The sequence below is a fragment of the Oncorhynchus tshawytscha genome, linkage group LG07 (assembly GCF_018296145.1).
Source record: "Oncorhynchus tshawytscha isolate Ot180627B linkage group LG07, Otsh_v2.0, whole genome shotgun sequence".
In the NCBI taxonomy this organism is placed as follows: domain Eukaryota; kingdom Metazoa; phylum Chordata; class Actinopteri; order Salmoniformes; family Salmonidae; genus Oncorhynchus; species Oncorhynchus tshawytscha.
In genome coordinates this window covers 183433-211285 of record NC_056435.1, presented here as the reverse complement: position 1 = coordinate 211285, position 27853 = coordinate 183433, and the positions used below count along the sequence as shown (strand labels likewise).

At 43.6% G+C, this 27853-nt stretch overlaps 2 protein-coding genes across 3 annotated transcripts in view; both read left to right on the top strand.

Annotated features, from left to right (window-relative positions):
* Nucleotides 1–17311, top strand: part of LOC112236046 (collagen alpha-1(VIII) chain-like) — a 56385-nt gene extending 39074 nt beyond the window's left edge. The window contains exons 2-4 of one of the 2 annotated variants that reach the window (XM_042323749.1): nucleotides 6839–7041; nucleotides 13161–13563; nucleotides 15006–17311. In XM_042323749.1, coding sequence (XP_042179683.1) covers nucleotides 13164–13563; nucleotides 15006–16954 — 2349 coding nt within the window. In that variant the 5' untranslated portion in view covers nucleotides 6839–7041; nucleotides 13161–13163 and the 3' untranslated portion in view covers nucleotides 16955–17311. The remainder of the gene's footprint in view (nucleotides 1–6838; nucleotides 7042–13160; nucleotides 13564–15005) is intronic. The other variant, XM_042323750.1, reaches the window with a different exon arrangement.
* A 3762-nt stretch (nucleotides 17312–21073) lies between these two features.
* Nucleotides 21074–24818, top strand: LOC112236045 (protein jagunal homolog 1-B). Its single transcript, XM_024404622.2, has 3 exons — nucleotides 21074–21205; nucleotides 22991–23100; nucleotides 23652–24818. The coding sequence occupies exons 2-3, from the start codon at nucleotides 23012–23014 to the stop codon at nucleotides 24112–24114; spliced, it is 552 nt and encodes a 183-aa protein (XP_024260390.1). The 5' UTR covers nucleotides 21074–21205; nucleotides 22991–23011; the 3' UTR covers nucleotides 24115–24818.
* Nucleotides 24819–27853: the final 3035 nt, after the last annotated feature.

The following is a 27853-nucleotide window of genomic DNA, read 5'->3' as shown; positions in this document are numbered from 1 at the left end:
CATAGTGATAACACCTCTACTACTGTCCAGAGTGATAACACCTCTACTACTGTAGCGTGATAACACCTCTACTACTGTTCATAGTGATAACACCTCTACTACTGTTCATAGTGATAACACCTCTGCTATTGTCCATAGTGATAACACCTCTACTACTGTCCATAGTGATAACACCTCTACTACTGTTCAGGTGATAACGCCTCTACTACTGTAGAGTGATAACACCTCTACTACTGTTCATAGTGATAACACCTCTACTATTGTCCAGAGTGATAACACCTTTACTACTGTTCAGGCGATAACACCTCTACTACAGTAAATAGTGATAACACCTCTACTATTGTCCAGAGTGATAACACCTCTACTACTGTACATAGTGATAACACCTCTACTACTGTTCAGGTGATAACACCTCTACTACTGTACATAGTGATAACACCTCTACTACTGTTCAGGTGATAACACCTCTACTACTGTTCATAGTGATAACACCTCTACTGCTGTTCATATTGATAACACCTCCACTACTGTTCATAGTGATAACACCTCTACTACTGTCCATAGTGATAACACCTCTACTACTGTCCATAGTGATAACACCTCTACTACTGTATAGTGATAACACCTCTACTACTGTTCATAGTGATATCACCTCTACTACTGTTCATATTGATAACACCTCTACTCCCGTTCATAGTGATAACACCTCTACTACTGGTCATAGTGATAACACCTCTACTACTGGTCATAGGGATAACACCTCTACTATTGTTTGTAGTGATAACACCTCTACTACTGTACACAGTGATAACACCTCTACTACTGTTCAGGTGATAACGCCTCTACTACTGTAGAGTGATAACACCTCTACTACTATTCATAGTGATAACACCTCTACTATTGTCCAGAGTGATAACACCTTTACTACTGTTCAGGTGATAACACCTCTACTACTGTAAATAGTGATAACACCTCTACTATTGTCCAGAGTGATAACACCTCTACTACTGTCCATAGTGATAACACCTCTACTACTGTCCATAGTGATAACACCTCTACTACTGTCCATAAATCAAATCAAATCAAATCAAATTTTATTTGTCACATACACATGGTTAGCAGATGTTAATGCGAGTGTAGCGAAATGCTTGTGCTTCTAGTTCCGACAATGCAGTAATAACGAGCAAGTAATCTAACTAACAATTCCAAAAAAAACTACTGTCTTATACACAGTGTAAGGGGATAAAGAATATGTACATAAGGATATATGAATGAGTGATGGTACAGAGCAGCATAGGCAAGATACAGTAGATGATATCGAGTACAGTATATACATATGAGATAAGTATGTAAACCAAGTGGCATAGTTAAAGTGGCTAGTGATACATGTATTACATAAGGATGCAGTCGATGATATAGAGTACAGTATCAACGTATGCATATGAGATGAACAATGTAGGGTAAGTAACATTATATAAGGTAGCATTGTTTAAAGTGGCTAGTGATATATTTACATCATTTCCCATCAATTCCCATGATTAAAGTGGCTGGAGTAGAGTCAGTGTCATTGACAGTGTGTTGGCAGTAGCCACTCAATGTTAGTGGTGGCTGTTTAACAGTCTGATGGCCTTGAGATAGAAGCTGTTTTTCAGTCTCTCGGTCCCAGCTTTGATGCACCTGTACTGACCTCGCCTTCTGGATGACAGCGGGGTGAACAGGCAGTGGCTCGGGTGGTTGATGTCCTTGATGATCTTTATGGCCTTCCTGTAGCATCGGGTGGTGTAGGTGTCCTGGAGGGCAGGTAGTTTGCCCCCGGTGATGCGTTGTGCAGACCTCACTACCCTCTGGAGAGCCTTACGGTTGAGGGCGGTGCAGTTGCCATACCAGGCGGTGATACAGCCCGCCAGGATGCTCTCGATTGTGCATCTGTAGAAGTTTGTGAGTGCTTTTGGTGACAAGCCGAATTTCTTCAGCCTCCTGAGGTTGAAGAGGCTCTGCTGCGCCTTCCTCACGATGCTGTCTGTGTGAGTGGACCAATTCAGTTTGTCTGTGATGTGTATGCCGAGGAACTTAAAACTTGCTACCCTCTCCACTACTGTTCCATCGATGTGGATGGGGGGGTGTTCCCTCTGCTGTTTCCTGAAGTCCACAATCATCTCCTTAGTTTTGTTGACGTTGAGTGTGAGGTTATTTTCCTGACACCACACTCAGAGGGCCCTCACCTCCTCCCTGTAGGCCGTCTCGTCGTTGTTGGTAATCAAGCCTACCACTGTTGTGTCGTCCGCAAACTTGATGATTGAGTTGGAGGCGTGCATGGCCACGCAGTCGTGGGTGAACAGGGAGTACAGGAGAGGGCTCAGAACGCACCCTTGTGGGGCCCCAGTGTTGAGGATCAGCGGGGAGGAGATGTTGTTGCCTACCCTCACCACCTGGGGGCGGCCCGTCAGGAAGTCCAGTACCCAGTTGCACAGGGCGGGGTCGAGACCCAGGGTCTCGAGCTTGATGACGAGCTTGGAGGGTACTATGGTGTTGAATGCCGAGCTGTAGTCGATGAACAGCATTCTCACATAGGTATTCCTCTTGTCCAGATGGGTTAGGACAGTGTGCAGTGTGGTTGAGATTGCATCGTCTGTGGACCTATTTGGGCGGTAAGCAAATTGGAGTGGGTCAAGGGTGTCAGGTAGGGTGGAGGTGATATGGTCCTTGACTAGTCTCTCAAAGCACTTCATGATGACGGATGTGAGTGCTACGGGCGGTAGTCGTTTAGCTCAGTTACCTTAGCTTTCTTGGGAACAGGAACAATGGTGGCCCTCTTGAAGCATGTGGGAACAGCAGACTGGTATAGGGATTGATTGAATATGTCCGTAAACACACCGGCCAGCTGGTCTGCGCATGCTCTGAGGGCGCGGCTGGGGATGCCGTCTGGGCCTGCAGCCTTGCGAGGGTTAACACGTTTAAATGTCTTACTCACTTCGGCTGCAGTGAAGGAGAGACCGCATGTTTCCGTTGCAGGCCGTGTCAGTGGCACTGTATTGTCCTCAAAGCGGGCAAAAAGTTATTTAGTCTGCCTGGGAGCAAGACATCCTGGTCCGTGACTGGGCTGGGTTTCTTCCTGTAGTCCGTGATTGACTGTAGACCCTGCCACATACCTCTTGTGTCTGAGCCGTTGAATTGAGATTCTACTTTGTCTCTGTACTGGCGCTTAGCTTGTTTGATAGCCTTGCGGAGGGAATAGCTGCACTGTTTGTATTCAGTCATGTTACCAGACACCTTGCCCTGATTAAAAGCAGTGGTTCGTGCCTTCAGTTTCACACGAATGCTGCCATCAATCCACGGTTTCTGGTTAGGGAATGTTTTAATCGTTGCTATGGGAACGACATCTTCAACGCACGTTCTAATGAACTCGCACACCGAATCAGCGTATTCGTCAATGTTGTTGTCTGACGCAATACGAAACATCTCCCAGTCCACGTGATGGAAGCAGTCTTGGAGTGTGGAGTCAGCTTGGTCGGACCAGCGTTGGACAGACCTCAGCGTGGGAGCTTCTTGTTTTAGTTTCTGTCTGTAGGCAGGGATCAACAAAATGGAGTCGTGGTCAGCTTTTCCGAAAGGGGGCGGGGCAGGGCCTTATATGCGTCGCGGAAGTTAGAGTAACAATGATCCAGGGTCTTTCCACCCCTGGTTGCGCAATCGATATGCTGATAAAATTTAGGGAGTCTTGTTTTCAGATTAGCCTTGTTAAAATCCCCAGCTACAATGAATGCAGCCTCCGGATAAATCGTTTCCAGTTTGCAGAGAGTTAAATAAAGTTCGTTCAGAGCCATCGATGTGTCTGCTTGGGGGGGGATATATACGGCTGTGATTATAATCGAAGAGAATTCCCTTGGTAGATAATACGGTCTACATTTGATTGTGAGGAATTCTAAATCAGGTGAACAGAAGGATTTGAGTTCCTGTATGTTTCTTTCATCACACCATGTCACGTTGGCCATAAGGCATACGCCCCCGCCCGTCTTCTTACCAGAAAGATGTTTGTTTCTGTCGGCGCGATGCGTGGAGAAACCCGCTGGCTGCACCGCTTCGGATTGCGTCTCTCCAGTTAGCCATGTTTCCGTGAAGCAGAGAACGTTACAGTCTCTGATGTCCTCTGGAATGCTACCCTTGCTCGGATTTCATCAACCTTGTTGTCAAGAGACTGGACATTGGCAAGAAGAATGCTAGGGAGTGGTGCACGATGTGCCCGTCTCCGGAGTCTGACCAGAAGACCGCTTCGTTTCCCTCTTTTTCTGAGTCGTTTTTTTTTTTGGTCGCTGCATGTGATCCACTCCGTTACACTGGTTGTAAGGCAGAACACAGGATCCGCATCGCGAAAAACATATTCTTGGTCGTACTGATGGTGAGTTGACGCTGATCTTATATTCAGTAGTTCTTCTCGGCTGTATGTAAAGAAACCTAAGATGACCTGGGGTACTAGTGTAAGAAATAACACGTAAAAAAACAAAAAACTGCATAGTTTCCTAGGAACGCGAAGCGAGGCGGCCATCTCTGTCGGCGCCGGAAGTACGACCCTAGTGATAACACCTCTAATACTGTTCATAGTGATAACACCTCTACTACTGTACATAGTGATAACACCTCTACTACTGTTCAGGTGATAACACCTCTACTACTGGTCATAGTGATAACACCTCTACTACTGTTCATAGTGATAGCACCTTTACTACTGTTCATAGTGATAACACCTCTACTGCTGTTCATATTGATAACACCTCTAATACTGTTCATAGTGATAACACCTCTACTGCTGTTCATATTGATAACACCTCCACTACTGTTCATAGTGATAACACCTCTACTACTGTCCATAGTGATAACACCTCTACTACTGTCCATAGTGATAACACCTCTACTACTGTAGAGTGATAACACCTCCACTACTGTTCATAGTGATAACACCTCTACTACTGTTCATAGTGATATCACCTCTACTACTGTTCATATTGATAACACCTCTACTCCCGTTCATAGTGATAACACCTCTACTACTGGTCATAGTGATAACACCTCTACTACTGGTCATAGGGATAACACCTCTACTATTGTTTGTAGTGATAACACCTCTACTACTGTACACAGTGATAACACCTCTACTACTGTTCAGGTGATAACGCCTCTACTACTGTAGAGTGATAACACCTCTACTACTGTTCATAGTGATAACACCTCTACTATTGTCCAGAGTGATAACACCTTTACTACTGTTCAGGTGATAACACCTCTACTACTGTAAATAGTGATAACACCTCTACTATTGTCCAGAGTGATAACACCTCTACTACTGTCCATAGTGATAACACCTCTACTACTGTCCACAGTGATAACACCTCTACTACTGTCCATAGTGATAACACCTCTAATACTGTTCATAGTGATAACACCTCTACTACTGTTCATAGTGATAACACCTCTACTCCCGTTCATAGTGATAACACCTCTACTCCCGTTCATAGTGATAACACCTCTACTACTGGTCATAGTGATAACACCTCTACTACTGGTCATAGGGATAACACCTCTACTACTGTTCATAGTGATAACACCTCTACTATTGTTCGTAGTGATAACACCTCTACTACTGTACACAGTGATAACACCTCTACTACTGTTCAGGTGATAACACCTCTACTACTGTAGAGTGATAACACCTCTACTACTGTTCATAGTGATAACACCTCTACTACTGGTCATAGTGATAACACCTCTACTACTGTTCATAGTGATAACACCTCTACTCCCGTTCATAGTGATAACACCTCTACTACTGGTCATAGTGATAACACCTCTACTACTGGTCATAGGGATAACACCTCTACTACTGTTCATAGTGATAACACCTCTACTATTGTTCGTAGTGATAACACCTCTACTACTGTACACAGTGATAACACCTCTACTACTGTTCAGGTGATAACACCTCTACTACTGTAGAGTGATAACACCTCTACTACTGTTCATAGTGATAACACCTCTACTACTGTACACAGTGATAACACCTCCACTACTGTACACAGTGATAACACCTCCACTACTGTCCAGAGTGATAACACCTCTACTGCTGTTTATAGTGATAACACCTCCACTACTATAGAGTGATAACACCTCCACTACTGTATACAGTGATAACACCTCCACTACTATAGAGTGATAACACCTCCACTACTATAGAGTGATAACACCTCCACTACTGTACACAGTGATAACACCTCCACTACTATAGAGTGATAACACCTCCACTACTATAGAGTGATAACACCTCCACTACTATAGAGTGATAACACCTCCACTACTATAGAGTGATAACACCTCCACTACTGTACACAGTGATAACACCTCCACTACTATAGAGTGATAACACCTCCACTACTATAGAGTGATAACACCTCCACTACTGTACACAGTGATAACACCTCCACTACTATAGAGTGATAACACCTCCACTACTATAGAGTGATAACACCTCCACTACTGTACACAGTGATAACACCTCCACTACTATAGAGTGATAACACCTCCACTACTATAGAGTGATAACACCTCCACTACTGTACACAGTGATAACACCTCCACTACTATAGAGTGATAACACCTCCACTACTATAGAGTGATAACACCTCCACTACTGTCCAGAGTGATAACACCTCCACTACTGTACAGTGCTGTATGATGGCCAAGTTGGGCAGGGCAGTGAGATGGAAATGGCAGCTCAGTGTTAAAACCCCAGCTGTCTGAGAAAAGTCATGGTGCTCCAGGATCGCTCATTCATCATGTTCTGTTGCAGGGCCCTAGACTGCACTGCACTGCACCGCAACTTATCGGACCTGTGGCCAGAGTCACATGCAGTCTCATGCCTCGGGAAGCCCCCAACTCCAACACCACCAAAAACAGAGGGAAAGTACAGAGACCTGCAGGCCAAAGGACAGAGTGAGAGGTTAGGTCGTCATCGCGACAGGCCCTTGGGTTTGAGGAGAGGAGACACTAAGGGTAAGAGGAGCAGGATTTTTCTGTTTGTCAGGTCATGAGGTTAGCAGGTCATGGAGGAAGGAAATGGACGTGCGTAATTGTTCAAAAAAAAAAGAGACAGTCACAGACAGACAGACACATTCGATGTCTGAAGGGTGTTATGTAGAGTACAGATTGTTCTCTGTACTAGTGCCTTTTCTCCTCACACCTGTAGCATGATGTTGATGGCAACAATATCTAAGCGTCACAGTTTTGCTTCCGTCCCTCTCCTTCCCCCAACCTGGGTTTAAATCATGGACCCTCTGCACACATCGACAACAGTCACCCTCGAAGCAACGTTACCTTTCCACAAAAGCTGCAGTCCTTGCAGAGCAAGGGGAACAACTACTTCAAGGTCTCAGAGTGAGTGACATCACTGATTGAAATGCCCCACAGCGCGCCCGGCTAACTAGCCAGTCATTTCACAACGGTTACACAAGTGTAACTAATCTTTCCACAATAGAACAACTTGGGAGGTTATTTCAGCAGGCAGAATAAACATCTTCTCTCCATAAGTCAATGCTTTGATCTCAGCGCTCAGCGCGGCTGAGAGAACAGTAAAGAATACCGTGAGGGAAGCTTACATACATTCACACCTTACGTTTATTATTGCACCGATCACCTGGCAGCATTGTACAAATCTCCTGAGACGTGGTCCATGTTTAAAGGAGTAGTGCGGCCCAGCGGAGTGCGGTGTTGGGTCCACACACACACACACACACAGAAACACACACACACACGCAGAAACACACACACACACACACAGAAAACACACACACACACACACAGAAACACACACAGAAACACACACACACACAGAAACACACACACACACACACACACAGAAACACAAACACACACAGAAACACACACACGCAGAAACACACACACACGCAGAAACACACACACGCAGAAACACACACACATACAGTCACGTCCTAGGTTCCTGTCTCTAATCATCTCCCATTTAGCAGCATGTGCTGTCTGTGTGGAACAACTCACTCTGAGGGGAAACGTGACTCTCTCTTCCTTACTCAGCAACGAGCCGGCGGAGAGAGGAAGGAGGAAAGGAGGGGATTGAGGGAAGGAGGGAAGGATGAGAAGGATGGGAAAGGTAAATAGAGGAAAGGAGGAATGTACACACATCCAGGGTGTGGAGGGCGTTTTGGTTTGGCCTTCTATGGAAGCGTGTGTGTATGTGTGTGTGTGTGTGTGTGTGTGTGAGCTTATTGGCCACAAATTGTTTTAAAAAAAAACAAATCCTAACAAATTCTCAATTCTCCATAATCACAACTTGCCATAACACAAGGTACAAATGCTGTTTTCTCATGATGTGTTCACCACGTCTGTAAGTGTGGTACTGATTTCTGCCCCCTCGTGGTGAATGTAGGATATTAGTTAAAGGGCGTGATATTGGTATCAGGGGTATCTTCTCCACTCCTGTAGATGTGTGGAGAGTGAAAGGATTGGGCGTAGCGCCCTCTTGTGGTCAAAGAGATTACATCAAATCAAATTTGATTTGTGACATTCATCGTAAACAACAGGTGCACACAAGCAGTGAAATGCTTACTTACCGGTCCTTTTAAAACAATGCAGAGTTTAAGATAAAGATAACAATTTCATTAAAACTTTGAAATAGTGACACAAGGAATAAATACACACAACCAAACATATTAGACACACACACACGCATGTACACACGCACACACACACACACACACACACACGGGCACACGCACACACACACGGGCGCACACACACACACACACACACACACACACACACACACACACACACACGGGCACACGCACACACACACACACACACACACGGGCACACACACGGGCGCACACACACACATGCACACACACGGGCAAACACACGGGCACACACACACACACACACACACACACACACACACACACACACACACACACACACACACACACAGTTGAACTTTCCATCATTTTGTAGAAAGAGCAGAAAGAGAGGAGAAGGACATATCAGACAACTTGTGTTTATGAGATCGTGCTGCAACCCAGAACCAGAGTGTTTTAGTTTAGGTTATTCTGACAGGAAAGACAAGTGAAAGACACAGTGCAGATCAAAACAAGTTAAGAGGTGTGCAGGTGAGTGACCACAGAGGTTACATATACAACACCTAACTGGACCCTGAATCTCACGTGATCACAAAAACACACCTTTGCATGTGATCACATGTGATCTTATGTTGATTTGATGTGAAATCCTGTTTTTTTCTGTGAGGGTAATCCACACCGTTTGTATTTTTGCTGTGCAGATCAGTGTTTCTCTTCACACAGCACAGTGTAATTACAGCGGATAGGAGGTCGTCGATGGAATGAAGCGAATGGACGTAGCTCCACTCATGTTGTTGCTCTGAGAATGAACAGAGTGAATATTACAGGCCATTCTTCCTCACAGTCTCTGGTCTGCTCTACACTGACATGTGGCACAGCCTCTTGATGCTTCCTCCATGGACTTATTGTAATTGTATTATTTTAATATTGGTGGTTGGAATAAGAGAGGTATTATTCCCATGACTTCTCGTGTGTTATTCATCAACCTAATGACTGCTATTCTGGCGAGGAGAATCCATCCAGCGCTGCTTTCCAAAACCAATTCCAAACTCTAACAAAATGGCTGATGTTGCTATAAAAACACTAAAGCAAAATTAGCATTAGCAGAGGGAAATAGAATAATTGAATAAGTAGTCACCAGCCTACAGCACACGTCCCCCCACAATGCAACAGGTTATGGATGTGGTGAGTTACTGTACACTATAGGCCTACAAATGTTACCCATTAATACAGTCTGGCAGTCTATAGAGTGATAACATCAACCATATTCATGTGTCTACAGATCCACTACTTACACTATACACAAAGAATTTGTAGCTGAAATTGGAATGTCTGCTGGCTGAGCCAATGTTAGCTGACACAACACTGACATTGCATTAACAGTAAGCGGGTGGACTGTGTAACACTGTCGGCAGCCCTCTGATTTGTGTGGCTCCAGCAGCCTACCCACATGAAAAACAACTATAGTGTATACCATGGTAGGAATACTGTTGTATTCACTGTATTGTTTCTGTGGACTTTATTGTAGCATTCACTGTAGTGTTTTTGCGACTGAAGTATACTCTAGTATTTACTATAGTGTTTTAGTTGAATTATCTTTGACAAAGAGCACATTTTCCATAGCATGTAGGTAGAATGGTTGGACTGGGGTCTGAACAGGTAATTCACAGTTTCTGCTCTTTTCAACAGCCATACGGAACACAATATAATTATGGTCTGTACTTGGCATGTAGGTTTCTCACTTATGGCTGGCACAAATTGGGATATGGGGGTGGGGAATGGGCAGGGTATATGCTAATTAAATACTGTGGTATCTACTATAGTTTTTAAAGTGTTTTTGCTGTCATTTCTATATTATTTACTATAGTATTTTTTTGCAGATAACACTAGTATTTACTATAGTATACTACAAAATTCTACACTAAGTGATAACTCTTTCATAGCTTGGTAGTTGGCAGTGTTAAGGAACAGTGTGGAGTGATCTTGGTGTTTATGTGTTTTTCTTATTTCGCACTGGCTCATGGGATACATCAATTCCATCAACAAGTTGTTCCTGGTATGCTCCTACAGTGGTTGTAAATGAGAAATTATGCTTAATTCTACCAGTAAACATTTTAAAGATGTTTGATCAACAGGACCGATGACATTAGTGAAATTTGGAAAACCCTGAAAGTCAAAGTGTTCCGTAGCTTTGATTAGGTCCAATGTGCCGACCTCCTGTTTCTATGCAGTCTGTCACAACCAAGACTTGATAAAGTCAGCATTGAAGCTTTTTTAGGGCATTTAATTTTGGCTGAGCATTAAACCAAATGTTATCCTGTTCCCTTGCTTCCTGCTTGTTTTCTGAGACATAATACATCTGGCATGTGGGCTATAAATTGATTCACTGCTGTTCTCTGCTGTTCACAGCCTGGCCAGACTGATTCTTATGAAAGCATGGAGAATCACAACCTTGACTTGGACAGAGTGAGGTCATTTTATCCAGTGTTGAGCACTTACAAATGGTTACTGCGTAGACAAACTGTGCATTAAATGGTTAGTGAAAGCAGAGATGTTTTTGCCAAGTCAAACCATAAATGACTTGATTCAGGTGGTATGGTAGTCTGTGGTCCATGCTGATGTCTACAAGAACCACACATGCCAATTGTCCATTTAGTCATTGCTTTTCCTTTGGTCTGAGGAGGTCCCTTAAATTCCATGTCAGTGTTGTACTGCATGTACTTAGCATATACTGACAACCCACTGTGCACAGACATCAGTTCAACAGTCTAGTTTTGATTTCCATTTGGTTGAGTTGTCAATTAACGGGAGTTCAACGTGAAATCCACAAACAGTGTCACCATGCCATTGGATTTAGGTACACATTTGGGTGAAAAAATGTAATTCCCTTACACTGATGAGCAAATCCAATCAGTTTTCCATGTTGCTTCAACGTCATCACATGATTTATTTGGTTGAAATTATGTGAAACAACGTTGATTCAACCCGTTTTTGCCCAGTGGAAATAGATGTGCTGTGAAGACTGTCATGTTTAGACTCTGCCATGTTGCATCTAACTCCTCACCTTTCACAGTTGTTTTGTCCAGGTGTCTGGAATGAGACTAATCATAATGTATGAACAGCACAGGAGGTTGGTGGAGAACGGGCTCGTGGTAATGCCTGGAGCCGAGTCAGTGGAATGGTACTGTATCAAATACATCAAACACATGGTTTCCATCTGTTTGATGCCGTTCCATTGGCTCCGTTCCAGCCACTATTAGGAGTCGTCATCCCCTCAGCAGCCTCCACTGATCAACAGTAATCTTACAGCTAGCTCAGTGTCCCTCCAAATGTACTCTAACACCTTGTTTGAACCAAATGTTCTCTTTAAAACCCAAACAAGCATACTGTAGTGTTAATACTCTTCTTTTGGTATTTCTTTCATTAGTCTGTGGTTGATATTATCCCAAAATGTTTTGCGTGTCAACAATCAGGTTTTCAAGATATATAACTTTCAAAATAGAGAAATAGAGTCGTATGATGAATCACCTCTTCCCTCGTTACACTGGGGTAGGCCCACTGGATCAATAACAACTGTACTGTGTGAAGCTTCAAAGTAATGCGTTGGATTATTTTCAGTTCGAATTTTTGCACATTCGCTTCTCAATGATGCAAAACACATCTCTTCATTAGAGCAGGAACTGACATCCACAACAACGAGCCCACTCTCTTTTCCTACACACCCAGTAACTCAAAACCCCACCTCTGATAAAGAGTGTTGTGGTTTCAGAGCAAAAAATGTCTGCCCTTGAAGAGTGGCCTGGCTGTCCACCCTGGCAGTATCAAACTCAAATCCATGTGATTTAACTTGTCAGAATTATTAATTATCTGTTCCACAAAAAGATGGCTTTTAAAATGTTTCAGAGTACAGTATGATCAGAAAATTTAGGAGTCCCTCGCTGTGTAGAGTCATATGGTTATAGTGCGCATCCTGAGTCCTCGCTACAAAATGTTAAATAGCACACTTATCTTAGCACTCAGGATTCCGAGAAACTTCGGCGAGGGGTTATTGTACTGCCATACATTTTCTCTAATGTATCTGTCAGAATACCTCTGTTTAACTCATTCTATGGTCTTGAAAATCTCATCTGTTTAACTCATTCTATGGTCTTGAAAATCTCATGTTTAACTCATTCTATGGTCTTGAAAATCTCATCTGTTTAACTCATTCTATGGTCTTGAAAATCTCATCTGTTTAACTCATTCTATGGTCTTGAAAATCTCATGTTTAACTCATTCTATGGTCTTGAAAATCTCATCTGTTTAACTCATTCTATGGTCTTGAAAATCTCATGTTTAACTCATTCTATGGTCTTGAAAATCTCATCTGTTTAACTCATTCTATGGTCTTGAAAATCTCATCTGTTTAACTCTTCTATGGTCTTGAAAATCTCATCTGCTTAACTCATTATATGGTCTTGAAAATCTCATTCTGCTGACCTGCCCTCTCTCTCTCTCCTATAGGACATGGCCAAGCCCCTCCCCTCTACTCATCTATTGGTGGTGGCACTCCAGCTGTGTCTAGTACTACGCCACCATGCCCGTACGGCGGCATATTACGGGCACAAGCAGCCGCAGCACCCACAGCAGCACCTTCCCCAGCAGCACCAGCCCATGCAACAGATACCTCACATGCCCCTAGGGAACGGGTATGGGAACGGGAACGGGAACGGGAATGGGAATGGGAACGGGAACGGGAATGGGGACGGGCTGCCCAAGCAACAGTACGGGAAGGAAATGCCACAACATATGCCATACGGCAAAGAGATGCCATATGTGCTGCCACAGTATGGGCAAGAACTTCCACAGATGCTTCCACAGATGCACGAACAACCCCAGATGCCACCCAATAAGGGCAAGGGAAAAGGTGAGATTTTAATAGATTGTCTACATCACAAAAATGTACACGCTTAGAAAAAAATAGGTTATTTGGTTGTCCCCATAGGAGAACCCTTTTGGTTCTACATGGAACCAAAAAGGTTCTACTTGGAACTAAAAAGGATTCTTTAAAGGGGTCTCCTGTGGGGACAGCTAGAGAACCATTTTTGGTTCTAGATAGCACCTTTTTTTCTAACAGTGTAGGCTAAACAATAGTATATTTGAACCATATTTAGATTTGAAATTGGATCATGGCCATGGCCACCAATGTGGGTTTGAAGGGAAAGCCAACATGGACAGTATGGTACAACCCGAGGTTCATGGTGCAGTGCTGACATGAAACCATTACCCCGTCTCTGACATGTTAGTTCCATTCAAAACACCTCTCAACTGGTTTTCCAAGATTCTTCTCATCTGTCCTAACATCCACAGGAAATCAGATCCAGCTCATGGGTTATAAAAGCATCATTGACAAATCACATGTTAAGCAGGCAAAATACACTGTTGTTTCCTCACTGTGTATGTCTGTACTGTGTTCTCCACATAGCTCATCCTAATATAGCTACTACTATACAAACCATTTTCCTTCCAAATGATATACTGTCTACAAACACCACGTATTTATTTTCTGGATTCTGACGCATGCTCATTCTAATATATCTACCACTGGATTGTTAATTGGACTCATTCTGCTATTTCTTGTTTAGATGTTTTATTATTTGTATTGTATTTGCGAGTCATTCTATTGCACTTTTGGAGCTAGCATCCTAACCATTTCGCAGCACCTGCTAGAACACTTGCAAATCTTTGTAGGTGACCAATACACTTTGATTTGAGATACGGCATATTGCAGATACTGTACACACTGAGAAAAAAGGTGCGATCTAGAACCTAAATGGGTCCTTTGGCTGTCCCTATAGGAGAACCCTTTGAAGAACCTTTTTGGTTCCAGGTATGAACCTTTTTGGGTTCCATGTAGGACCTTTTCTACAGAGGGTTCTACATGGAACCAGAAAGTGTTTTCCCTGGAACAAAAAAGGGTTCTCCTATGGGAACAGCCGAAGAACCCTTTTGGAAACCTTTTTTCTAAGAGTGTAAGACATTTCACATAAATGTGTATTTTGACTGTTTTAACAATCAAGCAAGGAATCAGAGAAGGCGGAAAGAAAGTATGTTCGATAACTAAGAAATGTAACATGCTTTTAACATCCACTATCAGCATCCTGTGTCCAAGGGGGACATTAAAGCCAGCTTTTGGCATTCATTTTCAAATATAATCATTTGGCCCATCATCTACGGATGAAGGTCCATTGGGCTTACCCCAATGTCCATGCATATTAATTGGTCATGTTCCTATGTGCTCGATGAGATACTCAAGTCACGAACTCCAGTCAGTAATTCATGATAAATGCTAATTGATGTCATCCACAGGTCAGTCATATCCCAGTAATGGGAAAGGCCTTGGAGGCCCACCACCTGATGATAGGGGACTACAGGGTCCTGGTCCCGAGGGGCCACCAGGAGCCCAAGGGCCTCCAGGACCACAGGGCCCTCCAGGGATGCTAGGTCAAGGGATGCCCGGCCCCCATGGAAAACCAGGCCCTCCTGGTCCCCAAGGGTATCCTGGGATAGGGAAACCCGGAATGCCGGGAATGCCCGGTAAACCTGGTGGAGGCGGCCAGCCAGGTCCGAAGGGCGACCTTGGTCCTGGTGGTGATGTAGGACCAATGGGGATGCCTGGGGGGCCAGGTCTTCCAGGGCCACCAGGCCTGCCAGGCATCGGGAAGCCAGGGGGTCAGGGACTGCCTGGGCAGCCTGGGCCTCGAGGGGAGCCTGGACACAAGGGCATACCTGGACTGCCTGGTCTTCCTGGGCCCAAGGGAGACAAAGGGATTGGCTTGCCAGGATTGCCAGGTTTGAAAGGACCTGGTGGACCACCTGGGCCTCCTGGTCAAGGGGGTTTGCCAGGGGTTGGAAAACCAGGTCTGAATGGACTACCAGGATTGCCCGGGGGGGCAGGAAAACCAGGCCCACCTGGAGAAGGAGGACTTGCTGGTCCACCAGGTGAAGGAGGAGAACCAGGACCACCAGGGCTACCAGGTATTGGCAAGCCCGGGCAAGATGGTTTGCCAGGACAACCAGGGTTCCCAGGTGGTAAAGGGGAATCAGGCCCACCAGGTTTGCCAGGGGGCCCAGGCCTACCTGGTTACGGAAAGCCAGGATATCCTGGACCAAAAGGAGACAAAGGACATGGAGGTTTTCCTGGAGCTCCAGGCCCAAAAGGTGACAAAGGTCATGGAGGTCTCCCAGGGCAGGAAGGCCTTCCTGGACCCAACGGGCCACCGGGCCTGCCCGGTTCCATTGGGCCACCTGGGGGTCTTGGTTTCCCAGGTCCGAAGGGAGAAGGTGGCAATGGAGGGCCAAAGGGGCTGCCAGGTCCTAAAGGTGAGCCAGGGCCTCCAGGGCTTCCTGGACAGGGTGGGTATCCTGGAGAGGGTGGTCAACCAGGACCGAGAGGTATACCAGGGCCACTGGGTCCGAAAGGGGATAACGGCCACAAAGGGTTACCTGGCCTCCCTGGAGCTCCTGGAATGCCCGGTTCAAGGGGAGAAGGTGGAATGCCCGGAGAAAAAGGTCACCAGGGACCCAAGGGAATCCCTGGAAATTTTGGTCCAGGTGGGCCACTTGGTCCTCCCGGTCTTCCCGGGCCAAAAGGCGAGCTTGGTCCTCCAGGGAAACCTGGCTACCCCGGCGAAGGTAAACCTGGTGTTCCAGGCGCTTTAGGGCCCCAAGGGAAACCTGGCAACGGTGGACCCCCTGGTCAACCTGGACAACCAGGACAACCTGGTCCCCCTGGCCCACCCGGACCCCCCACCCAACCACCTGGTCTTGGTGAAATCCTCCCTGAGCTGGGTCCTGGTCTGGACGGTCTTAAACAAGGCGGTTACAAGAAACCAAATAATGGAGGGGACAGGAACGGCCTGGAGATGCCAGCATTCACGGCTCAGCTCACCAATCCTTTCCCCCCCGTAGGCTCCCCTGTGGTCTTCGACAAGCTCCTGTACAATGGCCATCAGGACTACAATCCCCAAACCGGCATCTTCAGCTGTACGATACCGGGAATCTATTACTTTGCTTACCACGTCCACTGCAAAGGAGCTAATGTGTGGGTGGCGCTGGTCAAGAACAATGAGCCTGTGATGTACACATATGATGAGTACAAAAAGGGCAGCCTGGACCAGGCGTCAGGGAGCGCTGTGCTCCCCTTACAGCAAGGAGACACTGTGCATGTACAGCTTCCATCTGACCAGGCAGCAGGACTTTATGCCGGTCAATATGTCCACTCTTCATTCTCCGGATATTTATTGTACCCAATGTAAAGATCAACAACAAAAAGGGCATCCACACCACAACTCACTACATAGCTGTTTTATTAGTGTTTTATTCATTTTAAACTGTTGACCTCAATAGTGACACAATGATGACAACAGTGAAAACTACTACTCGGCTCGGAAGTATCCAATGACTGTGTGAGTGCTACAGCTATAGAATGTTTCTGCCTTTGTATTGCAGTATTAGATGGGTGAGAAAAAACAACATAAATCAATCTCTCTGCAATACATTTCATTTACCCCAGAAATTAATTTGGCAAAACCCTCAGATAAATTATTTGAGATGTCTGTATGTAGATATTCAGATAATTATGCAAATTACAATTTCTGTTGGTTAGTAGGGGGTGGAAATGTTGCAAATGATTGAGAATACTGACTATCCCAGTTGTAGCAATGTCATCCACCTCACGTGATTGACTGTGTTTATAGAGAAAACATGGTTGCTGACATGCTATGGCGCTACTGTGGATAGCAGCATATTACAATGGAAACAATGTGTTATTTTTTTATTAAAGAGAACTATTTTAGGATGTAATTATTACATTTGCCCAACATGTTCTTCTCCTTATGTGAATATATAGCATTTGTTTGTATTTTATATTTCCATATCAGATTTATGTTATGTGCACTCAGTATATCCGTTCTTTGCATTCCAACAGCCATATGACGCCACTAAAGGGCAAGCCGTCTACCGCAGCTTTCATAAGCAAGCATCAACGCATCTGCTTTATCTGTCATGCATACCTAATGTTAGTACACAATTATTCTTCAGAGGTCATTCTTCCATGTGTGGACTTTTCAGAAGACATTCTAACGTCTTTATTTCATGCCAGATTATACTTTTGGCATATAAGTAACACTGTTACATTCACAGTATGTTTTACCATACATTGTTCCCCTTTAACAACATGATTTTCCCGATCCCATAGTTCCTCCACGACAGATTGATTTCTTTTTTATCATCCACTTATTCACGTTGTTCCAGATTATGCAGAAGTGTCTACCATTTTATTTATTGATATCAGATTTGGAAATTAGATTGTTTCATGGTTTGGAACCTAAAATAAAATTCAATTGATATGCAACATAGTGAAGACATTTGGTTGTAAGCTGCCCATTTCATCTGTTGTGCATTAATAAATAAATGAGTTATGGGAGTTTGAAGGGGTGTATAGTCAACATTTCCAATATGCACATTAAGTTAAAAAGTCAACCACACTTCTCTAAGGTATGTGGCAGTATTCCTCTCTGTCATTTATTTGTTTAACTACTGATTTTGTCTGAAATTGTAAATGTGTATCCCTGTTGAGACTGCCTTGAAGGAAAAAATAAATGTTACCTGACAATGGTGCTAAACATATAACCAAATGAAGAACTTAGTATAATGTTTTTGGCACTATTGTTGTTTTTCTAAATAAAGATGAAGTGATTAAAACAATGTGTTGTCTTCTTTGATTGCTACTTGTTGCATTGGGCCTGCACACAAGCTGTGTTCACATTGGGCCTGCACACAAGCTGTGTTCACATTGGGCCTGCACACAAGCTGTGTTCACATTGGGCCTGCACACAAGCTGTGTTCACATTGGGCCTGCACACAAGCTGTGTTCACATTGGGCCTGCACACAAGCTGTGTTCACATTGGGCCTGCACACAAGCTGTGTTCACATTGGGCCTGCACACAAGCTGTGTTCACATTGGGCCTGCACACAAGCTGTGTTCACATTGGGCCTGCACACAAGCTGTGTTCACATTGGGCCTGCACACAAGCTGTGTTCACATTGGGCCTGCACACAAGCTGTGTTCACATTGGGCCTGCACACAAGCTGTGTTCACATTGGGCCTGCACACAAGCTGTGTTCACATTGGGCCTGCACACAAGCTGTGTTCACATTGGGCCTGCACACAAGCTGTGTTCACATTGGGCCTGCACACAAGCTGTGTTCACATTGGGCCTGCACACAAGCTGTGTTCACATTGGGCCTGCACACAAGCTGTGTTCACATTGGGCCTGCACACAAGCTGTGTTCACATTGGCAGTTTGAAATGACTCAAATACTATGTATTTGTATATCAGATTTTAATTGATTATTTTTCCTGCCAACTGAACTGCCAAAAAGCACATGGAATCAGATATATCAAGCCACATTTCAAATCATCTTCGTAGGTGGTATGAAATCAGATACAAATCTGAGTCATGGCCATGCGACTTGAGTCTGAGCTGTCTAATCTGACTTATTTTTAAACTTATTTGGCATATCTTGTTGCTTGCTGGCCACTCTGACAGTTTGACAAGAACATGTGGTAGCCAACTTGCTTGTTAATTGTTTACAAGCAAATTAGTGAATGTGCTACCTAGCGAGCTAGTTGACTGCTATGGCCATCCAAAAAGGACTTGTTTTTAAAGTTGAATCATCTTATCCTTTGAGTTCTTACACTATGATTTCGAACATTTAAAGCAACTAGTAAACGTCCATGGCAGGCATTGTTGTCACCTTAGCCTGTTACATAACTTTTGAGCGATAGGAACCAGGAGCACCACCACCAATCAGCCTACACCACAGCGCACACACCTGTCATTACTATGACAACTGCCATAGCCATGTCAGCAAATGACTGCTGTCTGAACATACACATATCCCATTTGGTTACTTGTAACTTGCTGTTTGTACAGCCAGTATTCCAAAACAGATTTCAAAAACAAAACTGATTTGAGCATTAAGGCCTGCAGTGTGAATGAGGGTCCAACACATGCTATTGTTGGTTACTCACTGTTTTCAAGAAGATCATCATCATAATTTTTGTCAATACCTGTACAACACTGCATACACTCACAAAATTCAATATAATGCATTTGTTGCAAATGTTTACATAAAGAATCATTTATATTTGACAGACCACTAATTATGCATCTCTCATATACCATAGAATACACTGCAGTGTTATAGGTGTCACATTTATGGGCAGGTTGCAGCAGTGTGTAGGAGGGATAATTCAAGATGTGGGAAGTGTGAAGGAGGATGTGGGAAGTGTGAAGGAGGACGTGGGAAGTGTGAAGGAGGACGTGGGAAGTGTGAAGGAGGACGTGGGAAGTGTGAAGGAGGACGTGGGAAGTGTGAAGGACGACGTGGGAAGTGTGAAGGAGGACGTGGGAAGTGTGAAGGAGGACGTGGGAAGTGTGAAGGAGGACATGGGAAGTGTGAAGGAGGACGTGGGAAGTGTGAAGGAGGACGTGGGAAGTGTGAAGGAGGACATGAGAAGTGTGAAGGAGGACATGGGAAGTGTGAAGGAGGACGTGGGAAGTGTGAAGGAGGACATGGGAAGTGTGAAGGAGGACATGGGAAGTGTGAAGGAGGACATGGGACAGAGCAATGTGTAGTTTCGATGGGAAAAAAATGTGTGTCAACTGTGCCCATGTTGCGGAGAATTGGAGGTGTCCGGTGTGAGAGAGGCAGGTTGAGGTGGCCAGGGTCATAGTGCAGAAGATGTCCTATTATGAGGCAGTAAAGAAAGTAGAGGAGGGTGGATCAAGGGTAAGGGATTCTGAGAGGATCCCTGTGAATAGTAGATCTGTGCCAGAACAGAGGGATAGGCCAATGAGTGATATATCGTATGTTTCAGTAAGGTTGGCTCCTTAGCAATGGTTATCAACTGTACCATGGTGATGGAATGTAAAGTCACAGAAAATATATGTTGTGGTGGCAGCTGCAGAAAAGTACTTGGGGGTACGAGATTTAACTTCAGAAGAGTTACAGGGTGTGTTGAGTGGTAGTGTCCCGTCCTCTCAGGTCGTTGGCCTGGGGTAGAATCATTTACGGTTAAAGTAGTGAAATAAGGTGGTGGGTTTTAATGAGTGTTAATGAGTTTTAATGAGTTTAATAAGGTTAGTTGGTAGGGTAATTAAAAATATTTTGTATTTTTCCCGTTTCCCCTTTTCCTATTTTGTATCACAACGTGTAATGGATTTATAATATTGTTCAATGGATTTATAAAAGTTCAATCAACAAACTTATTTCGAACCTCACGAAGAAGAAGATCATAGCCTGTCGCAATGAGCGTTTCTGTTTCCAACTGTTGTATAACTTTTTGGATTGTCCCTCACTACCCTCCGTTCAGTCATCTGTCCAATCACAGACTGAATAGTCAACACTTCCGTATTGCACATGTCTACGGGAGAAAGGAGGAATGTCCACCGAGTTTCGTCATTGAACGTGTAACAACTACTGTTGTACTGATCATACAGTAAGTATTACATTAACGTATGTCTAGCAAACTAAACTTTAGCTGCAGTTTGTTCTTGCAAGGTGTCTACGCCAATGAGACTTAAGCTAGCAGTACCACTAAGTTGGCAAGCTGGCTAGTTTAGTACAAACAGCTGGTCGATTTAGAAACTGCCTACTAATAGCTGATGATGCTAGCTAGCTTGGTAACTTTAAAATTGTCTGGGTGACTTTTTACATTTTGACTTGTAACGTTGCATTGTCATGCATTTCCCCATTCACAGTCCAGGATGAACTGTGAGCATGCTTGTTTAGTTTACAAGCAGCTGGTCGTTTTAAAAACTACATACTAATAGCTGATGACGCTTGCTAGCTAACTAACTCTGTCTTAAAAAAACTGTATTGGAATCAGGCCTGTTGATGAATGTTTTAACACAAGCGCCTTTGTGTTCTTTCTAAATAGCTCACCGGGGGGATTTAAATATTTTACTGGCTAACTAGAAATCATCCTCGCCTGGCCTGGCGTTATCTGATAAGCCAGCAGAAGGGGACAGGAAAGCAGAGGGTAGCCAAGCTAGTGTTAATCCACATGCCCATGATCCTCATGTGTCCACTGTCAAGTTCACTGGGTAACCTTTAGGAAAACTAGGAGGATCAGCTATGCTTTGGACAAGTCATTTCTGTATTTATGCCTCAACTAATCTATTAGCCTAATGCATAGACCTTATTCACCCAAGTCATAGACTGTTATCTGTACTACCGCACGGCAGGCGGTACCTACTGCCAACAGGACCCTGAACAGCATCTACCCCTTAGCCATAAGACTGTTATCTGTACTACCGCACGGCAGGCGGTACCTACTGCCAACAGGACCCTGAACAGCATCTACCCCTTAGCCATAAGACTGTTAAATAGTAAACAAATAGCTACCTTTTGAGTCATCACATACGCTGCTGATACTGCTTATTATCTATCCTGTTGCCTAATCACTTTACCCCTACCTATATTTAAATATCTACCTCAATTACATTGACTTGGTACTGGTACTCAGTTTATATAGTTTTACAGTTATACAGTTTATATATACTCAGTACTGGTACCCCATGTATTTTGTCATGTTATCATCGACTCAGTACTGGTACCCCGTGTATATGGTCATGTTATCATTGACTCGGTACTGGTACTCTGTGTGTATATATATATATATATATATATATATGTAACCGATGTGAAATGGCTAGCTAGTTAGCGGTGGTGCACGCTAATAGTGTTTCAATCGGTGACGTCACTCTCAGACCTTGAAGTAGTTGTTCCCCTTGCTCTGCAAGGGCCGAGGCTTTTGTGGAGCGATGGGTAATGATGCTTCGTGGGTGTCAGTTGTTGATGTGTGCAGAGGGTTCCTGGTTCGAGCCCGGGTAGAGGGGACGGACAAAATGTATACTGTTACATATAGCTAAGTATCGTTACTCATTGTGTATTTATTCTTTGTTATCATCTTTCTATTATTGTTCTATTTTTCTCTCTGCATTGTGGGAAGGGTCCGTAAGTAAGCATTTCACTGTTAGTCTACACCTGTTTACAGTGCATGTGACTAATGCAATTATTAATTCATTGGTATTGCTCATTTCATACAAATTGTATTAGTTGTGTTATTTTAAAGGCTAGTTGTCTAATGTAATTAGCCTGCCATTAGGTTTCAATGTCTTCGAGAGTGATAGCGAATGCTGTATACTTATCTGCAGTTGTGAAATAACTAATGAGCACCTTAGAAAGCTCTAACACAATGAATGACATGTTTTACTTTGAGTTTTTTGAACAGGCGGTAACCATGGCTTCCCGAGCTGGACCTCGAGCTACTGGCACAGATGGAAGTGACTTTCAGCACCGCGAGAGAGTGGCCTCACACTACCAGATGAGGTTCGCTCTCATTGCAAAAATCTCTGAACTTGGTGACTTTTATCTCCCTCACCAACTTTAAACATCTGCTATCTGAGCAGCTAACCGATCGCTGCAGCTGTACGTAGTCCATCGGTATATAGCCCACCCAATTTACCTACCTCATCCCCATACTGTTTTTATTTTATTTACTTTTCTGCTCTTTTGCACACCAGTATCTCTACCTGTACATGATCATCTGATCATTTATCACTCCAGTGTTAATCTGCTCAATTGTAATTATTCACTCCTATGGCCTATTTATTGCCTACCTCCTCACACTGCTATGCTTTATCTTGGCCAGGTCACAGTTGCAAATGAGAACTTGTTCTCAACTAGCCTACCTGGTGAAATAAAAATAACATTTGAATGTTTTTGCATTTTAGTCATTTAGCAGACACTCTTATCCAGACCGGCTTACAGGAGCGATTACGGTTAAGTGCCTACATAAAAACAAGATGACAGGTTTTGTTCACAGTGACCCATTTGAAACATCACATATTCTTGTCCTTCTCCTCTGTCTTTCTCATTAGTGTCGCCCTCAAGTCCGAGATCCGTAAACTGAACATCGTCCATGTTCTGATCTGGCTCCTCTTAGCTGCCCAGGTGACAGTGAGCCAGCTGAACCTAGTGTCCCACAGTGTGGTGGCTGCTCCCTACCAGTGGGAGTACCCCTACCTGCTGAGTATCATCCCTTCCCTCTTCAGCTTCATGGCCCTGCCCAAAAACAACATCAGCTACCTGGTGATCTCCATGATCAGTGCTGGCCTCTTCTGCATAGCACCGCTCATCTACGGGGGCATGGAGATGTTCCCAGTGGCCCAGCAGCTGTACCGCCACGGCAAGGCCTACCGCTTCATCTTCGGCTTCTCTGCCGTGTCCGTCATGTACCTGGTGATGGTGATCGCGGTGCAGGTGCACGGCTGGCAGATCTACTACAGCAAGAAGCTGCTGGACGCCTGGTTCACCTCCACACAAGACAAGAAGAAGAAATGAGGACAGAGGACTAAATTATTTAAACAACTGACAAGGAATGACTATTGCTGCCTGCCACTGTCTGACACCACTTCTAGGCCCATCTTCCATCTATATTTGAATTCTACATCCCCATCTCGCCATCCCTAATTGATAGTTGTAGGACTAATTGGAATACTCAGCAGGCTGTCCTGTCGTCTTCCTGGTAAACCCTCTAACCTCCATTATCTCATCTCCTGGCTCTGGAGCCTGTGGACAGATTAAGACTTGAGTTGTCTATCTGAGACTCCAGGGTTTAATGTTGACCTGTCCTGCTGCCTTTAGAAACCCATCCTCTTATATCTCATCCTGATCTATGGAGCTGGCTGCCATAAACTGTCCTGCAAGGGATAGTACGCTAGTTACTGTAACTCCAGTCTTAGCCATATGTTCTAATTACCGCTCCTTTCTCCACAAGTTTGCACTTGTTCACTGATTTGAAAGGGAATGACTGGAATAATAAATATGGTAGAAACTCCCACTAGACCAGGGATAGGCACCTTTGATGGGGTGGGGACCACAAAACATCTGAACTCATCATGCCGCAGTAGCTCGCGGGTCTACCTAACCTTGGGGCGGCAGGTAGCCTAGTGGTTAGAGCGTTGGATAAGTAACCGAAAGGTTGCAAGATCAAATCCCGAGCTGACAAGGTAAAAATCTGTTGTTCTGCCCCTGAACAAGGCAGTTGTTCAGGGGCACTGTTCCTACGCCGTCATTGAAAATAAGAATTTGTTCTTAACTGACTTGCCTGGTTAAATAAAGGTTAAATAATTAAACTCATCCATACCCACACATATAGTCAGAGCCAGCCCTAGCCTTTTGGGTGCCCCAAGTGGAATTTTGTGTGTGTCCCACCTTGCGAGCACAAAGTTTTAGCGCCCCCCCCCCAATGACAATGGAGAGGGAAAAAAGTATGTTTTAATTTCCTTTCCTTTCCTTAATATTCTACACAATTTGCCATGGCGAGGATAGATTTTGTAACCAAACTAATTTCATGGAATTCTAATAATTTGCAATTGGGTGGAGAGAAATGTGCAGTTTTTCAGCTAATTTCTTGAAATTTCTCACCCAACTATAGGATGGAGAGAAATGTTTGCAGTTTTTATTATGATATCTGAGTGAGAATGACCCTCCCCAGTTGGTAATTCGACCATGATTAAAACAAGTTTAGATCGCTGGCTAGACTATTTTACCAGTCTAAACAAATGTTTGCTGACATGGGCTAATTGAGTGACTCAAGTGACTGACATTACAAGAGAGAAACTGCTGATGCACTACCAAACATTGAAATTGCACCTTGTGTTTTCTACTATTCTAACTTTCAACAAGTTAGAGAACCTGACTGAGTTCCTCATTCTTTTCCTTTCATTTTTGGAAATGTTTTTGCGGGCCTACACCAGACCAGCAGTTCACCATCCCTGCTATGAACAGTGCCTCTGCGAATCCAATGTTTTTAGATTTGTGGGTGAAATAGTGAACGAGTGTACACTTCAGGAGGCAGGCGTTATAATTGGGACATACCCAAGACTAGATCAGGGCATGATATGGCCTTAAAGAGAGGAGCCATCCAGAGCTGAACGGAAAGGGTTAAGAGAAAGGCAAGAGCAGTGGTCAGATTGCATCCATATGGTTGTGTGCTGCTGTCAATGCACATTTTCATGTTGACCACTCAACAATTCAATTGTTTCTAAATGAGATGTACATTGTTAAATAACAATAAATGGCTATGCTGTAGCAGTTTTGTGTATTGGAGATTATTGAATGAATTACATGAATTAATAATGTCAATGTAAAGGCATCATTTGTCATTTCTGCAGTTGGGTTCATCTGTCTTCTTACCATGGTTACTTAAGGAACAACTTCCTTTCATTGGAACAGTTTTCTCTTAGTATATGATGAGTTTTGTGTTACATGTACTTCAGCATCGAACCCATGTTCTAGAGAAGTACACCTTATAGTGGCCTCAAATTCTAATCCAGACCTCCAAGACAATTATCACTTAAAAAAATAAAAAATAACCCTCAAATCTGGAGATCTAATTACACCTGCTCTAGTGGAAAAATGTTTTTCTGTTTACCAAAACATGTACTGTACCTTTCCAGCTGCAACAAATAATGTTTTGCAGAGAAGGGTAATGCTATTGGTTGACTGGTCCTCACAGTATTCATCCATGTGTATCTAATTTATTCATCCAGTCATGTCTGATCTATTTTCCAAAAAATGTACTTTGTTGTCTTTACTGATCCTGTTGACAACATGCGTTGTGTTGAAACCAATGTATAGTACTTTCCCCTTAATTTCAATACTAAATCATTATCTGGTACCTGCATGTTAATGCAGACTCTGTAATAATAATATATGACCTTACTGATTTTACAATTTGGTTTATGAATTTTAAAGTTTGGTTTATAGAATGATTGATGAATATTTTGTCTGTGCTGTGACGGATACAGTTGTCGTGTCTTTGGCTATGCCGGATTAGGTGATATGACATGCTGTTCTATAAAATCATTTCTCTGTAATTAATATTACCTGATTTAAGATAATCAGGTAAATAATTACCTAGAAAGTCGGGGCACCACGACATAATGTTTATAGAGCTGTTATCTTCCGAATAAACTCTTAAAGACCTGGTAATCATTTATATCAATAGCAGTCAATATTTAATCGTCGCCTTATTCAGTCTCATCTGAAAGTTGTAAATTCTTGGGTATCTTCACGAACCCAGGCTAACAAGCTTAATCAGCAATACAAAATTTGGTTTATTTATTTACTAAATACCTAAATAATCTCACAGAATTACATCTACACAGAATGGATCATATTACAAATTATGTCATAAAGGAAAATGTCCCTAGCGGACGGAACAGATATGACGGCTGGTTACACAAAGAAAGGGGGTTGGGTTGTGAATGAAAGAGCGGGAAGACTGTTATTTTGTCTATCGGGCTGTAGGCAGCTACTCTATCGTAAATACAGAATCTTATGCATTCTAAATAACCGCCCATTTGGAAAAGGAAAATGCAATAAATATTTACTCTGAGCTCCGCTTCGATCGGTTGGTGTCTGGTGGTAGAATGGATACTTGGCAGTACCGTCGTTGTGTGGTAGGAGTGATACTCTGTCCGTCCTCTCCTAGCCCACGTCTACAGTTTCTGCACTAACGCAATGGCTAGGAGGTATCACTTCTTTAGTGAATAAGAGTTCAAAGTTCATACCAAGTTGCCATACTTTAAGCTCTTGCTATATTCTGGCTGGTATAGTCGAAATTCATCCTTCTGGCGTATAGGTCGTGAACTTCACATTGAAATTCGATGCTAATTTCGTTAGGTTCTTGCTGATGTTGGCTTAGATCTGTAGGTGGTCTTTGTCATTTCAACATGGGGACCTCAAGTCCGCACGTCCTTGGAACAGAAAGTTACATTTTCGTAAAGGGGCTTATATAGGGTTGGGAGAGAGGGCCGTGTTTCATAGTTTACAACCGATGTCTGTTCACATGGGCGGGGCCACTGACTTGAGCATAGTTCACTCATGAAAACCAATTCTCTCATTTAGAAGCTAATAAATACATTTGCAAAAATGTCTAAAAACCTCTTCGCTTTGTCATTATGGGGTATTGTTTTTACATTGATGAGGAAACAATTGTATTTATTCCATTTTAGAATAAGACTAAGGTAACAAAATGTGTAAAAGGTCAGGGGTCTGAATACTTTCCCGAATA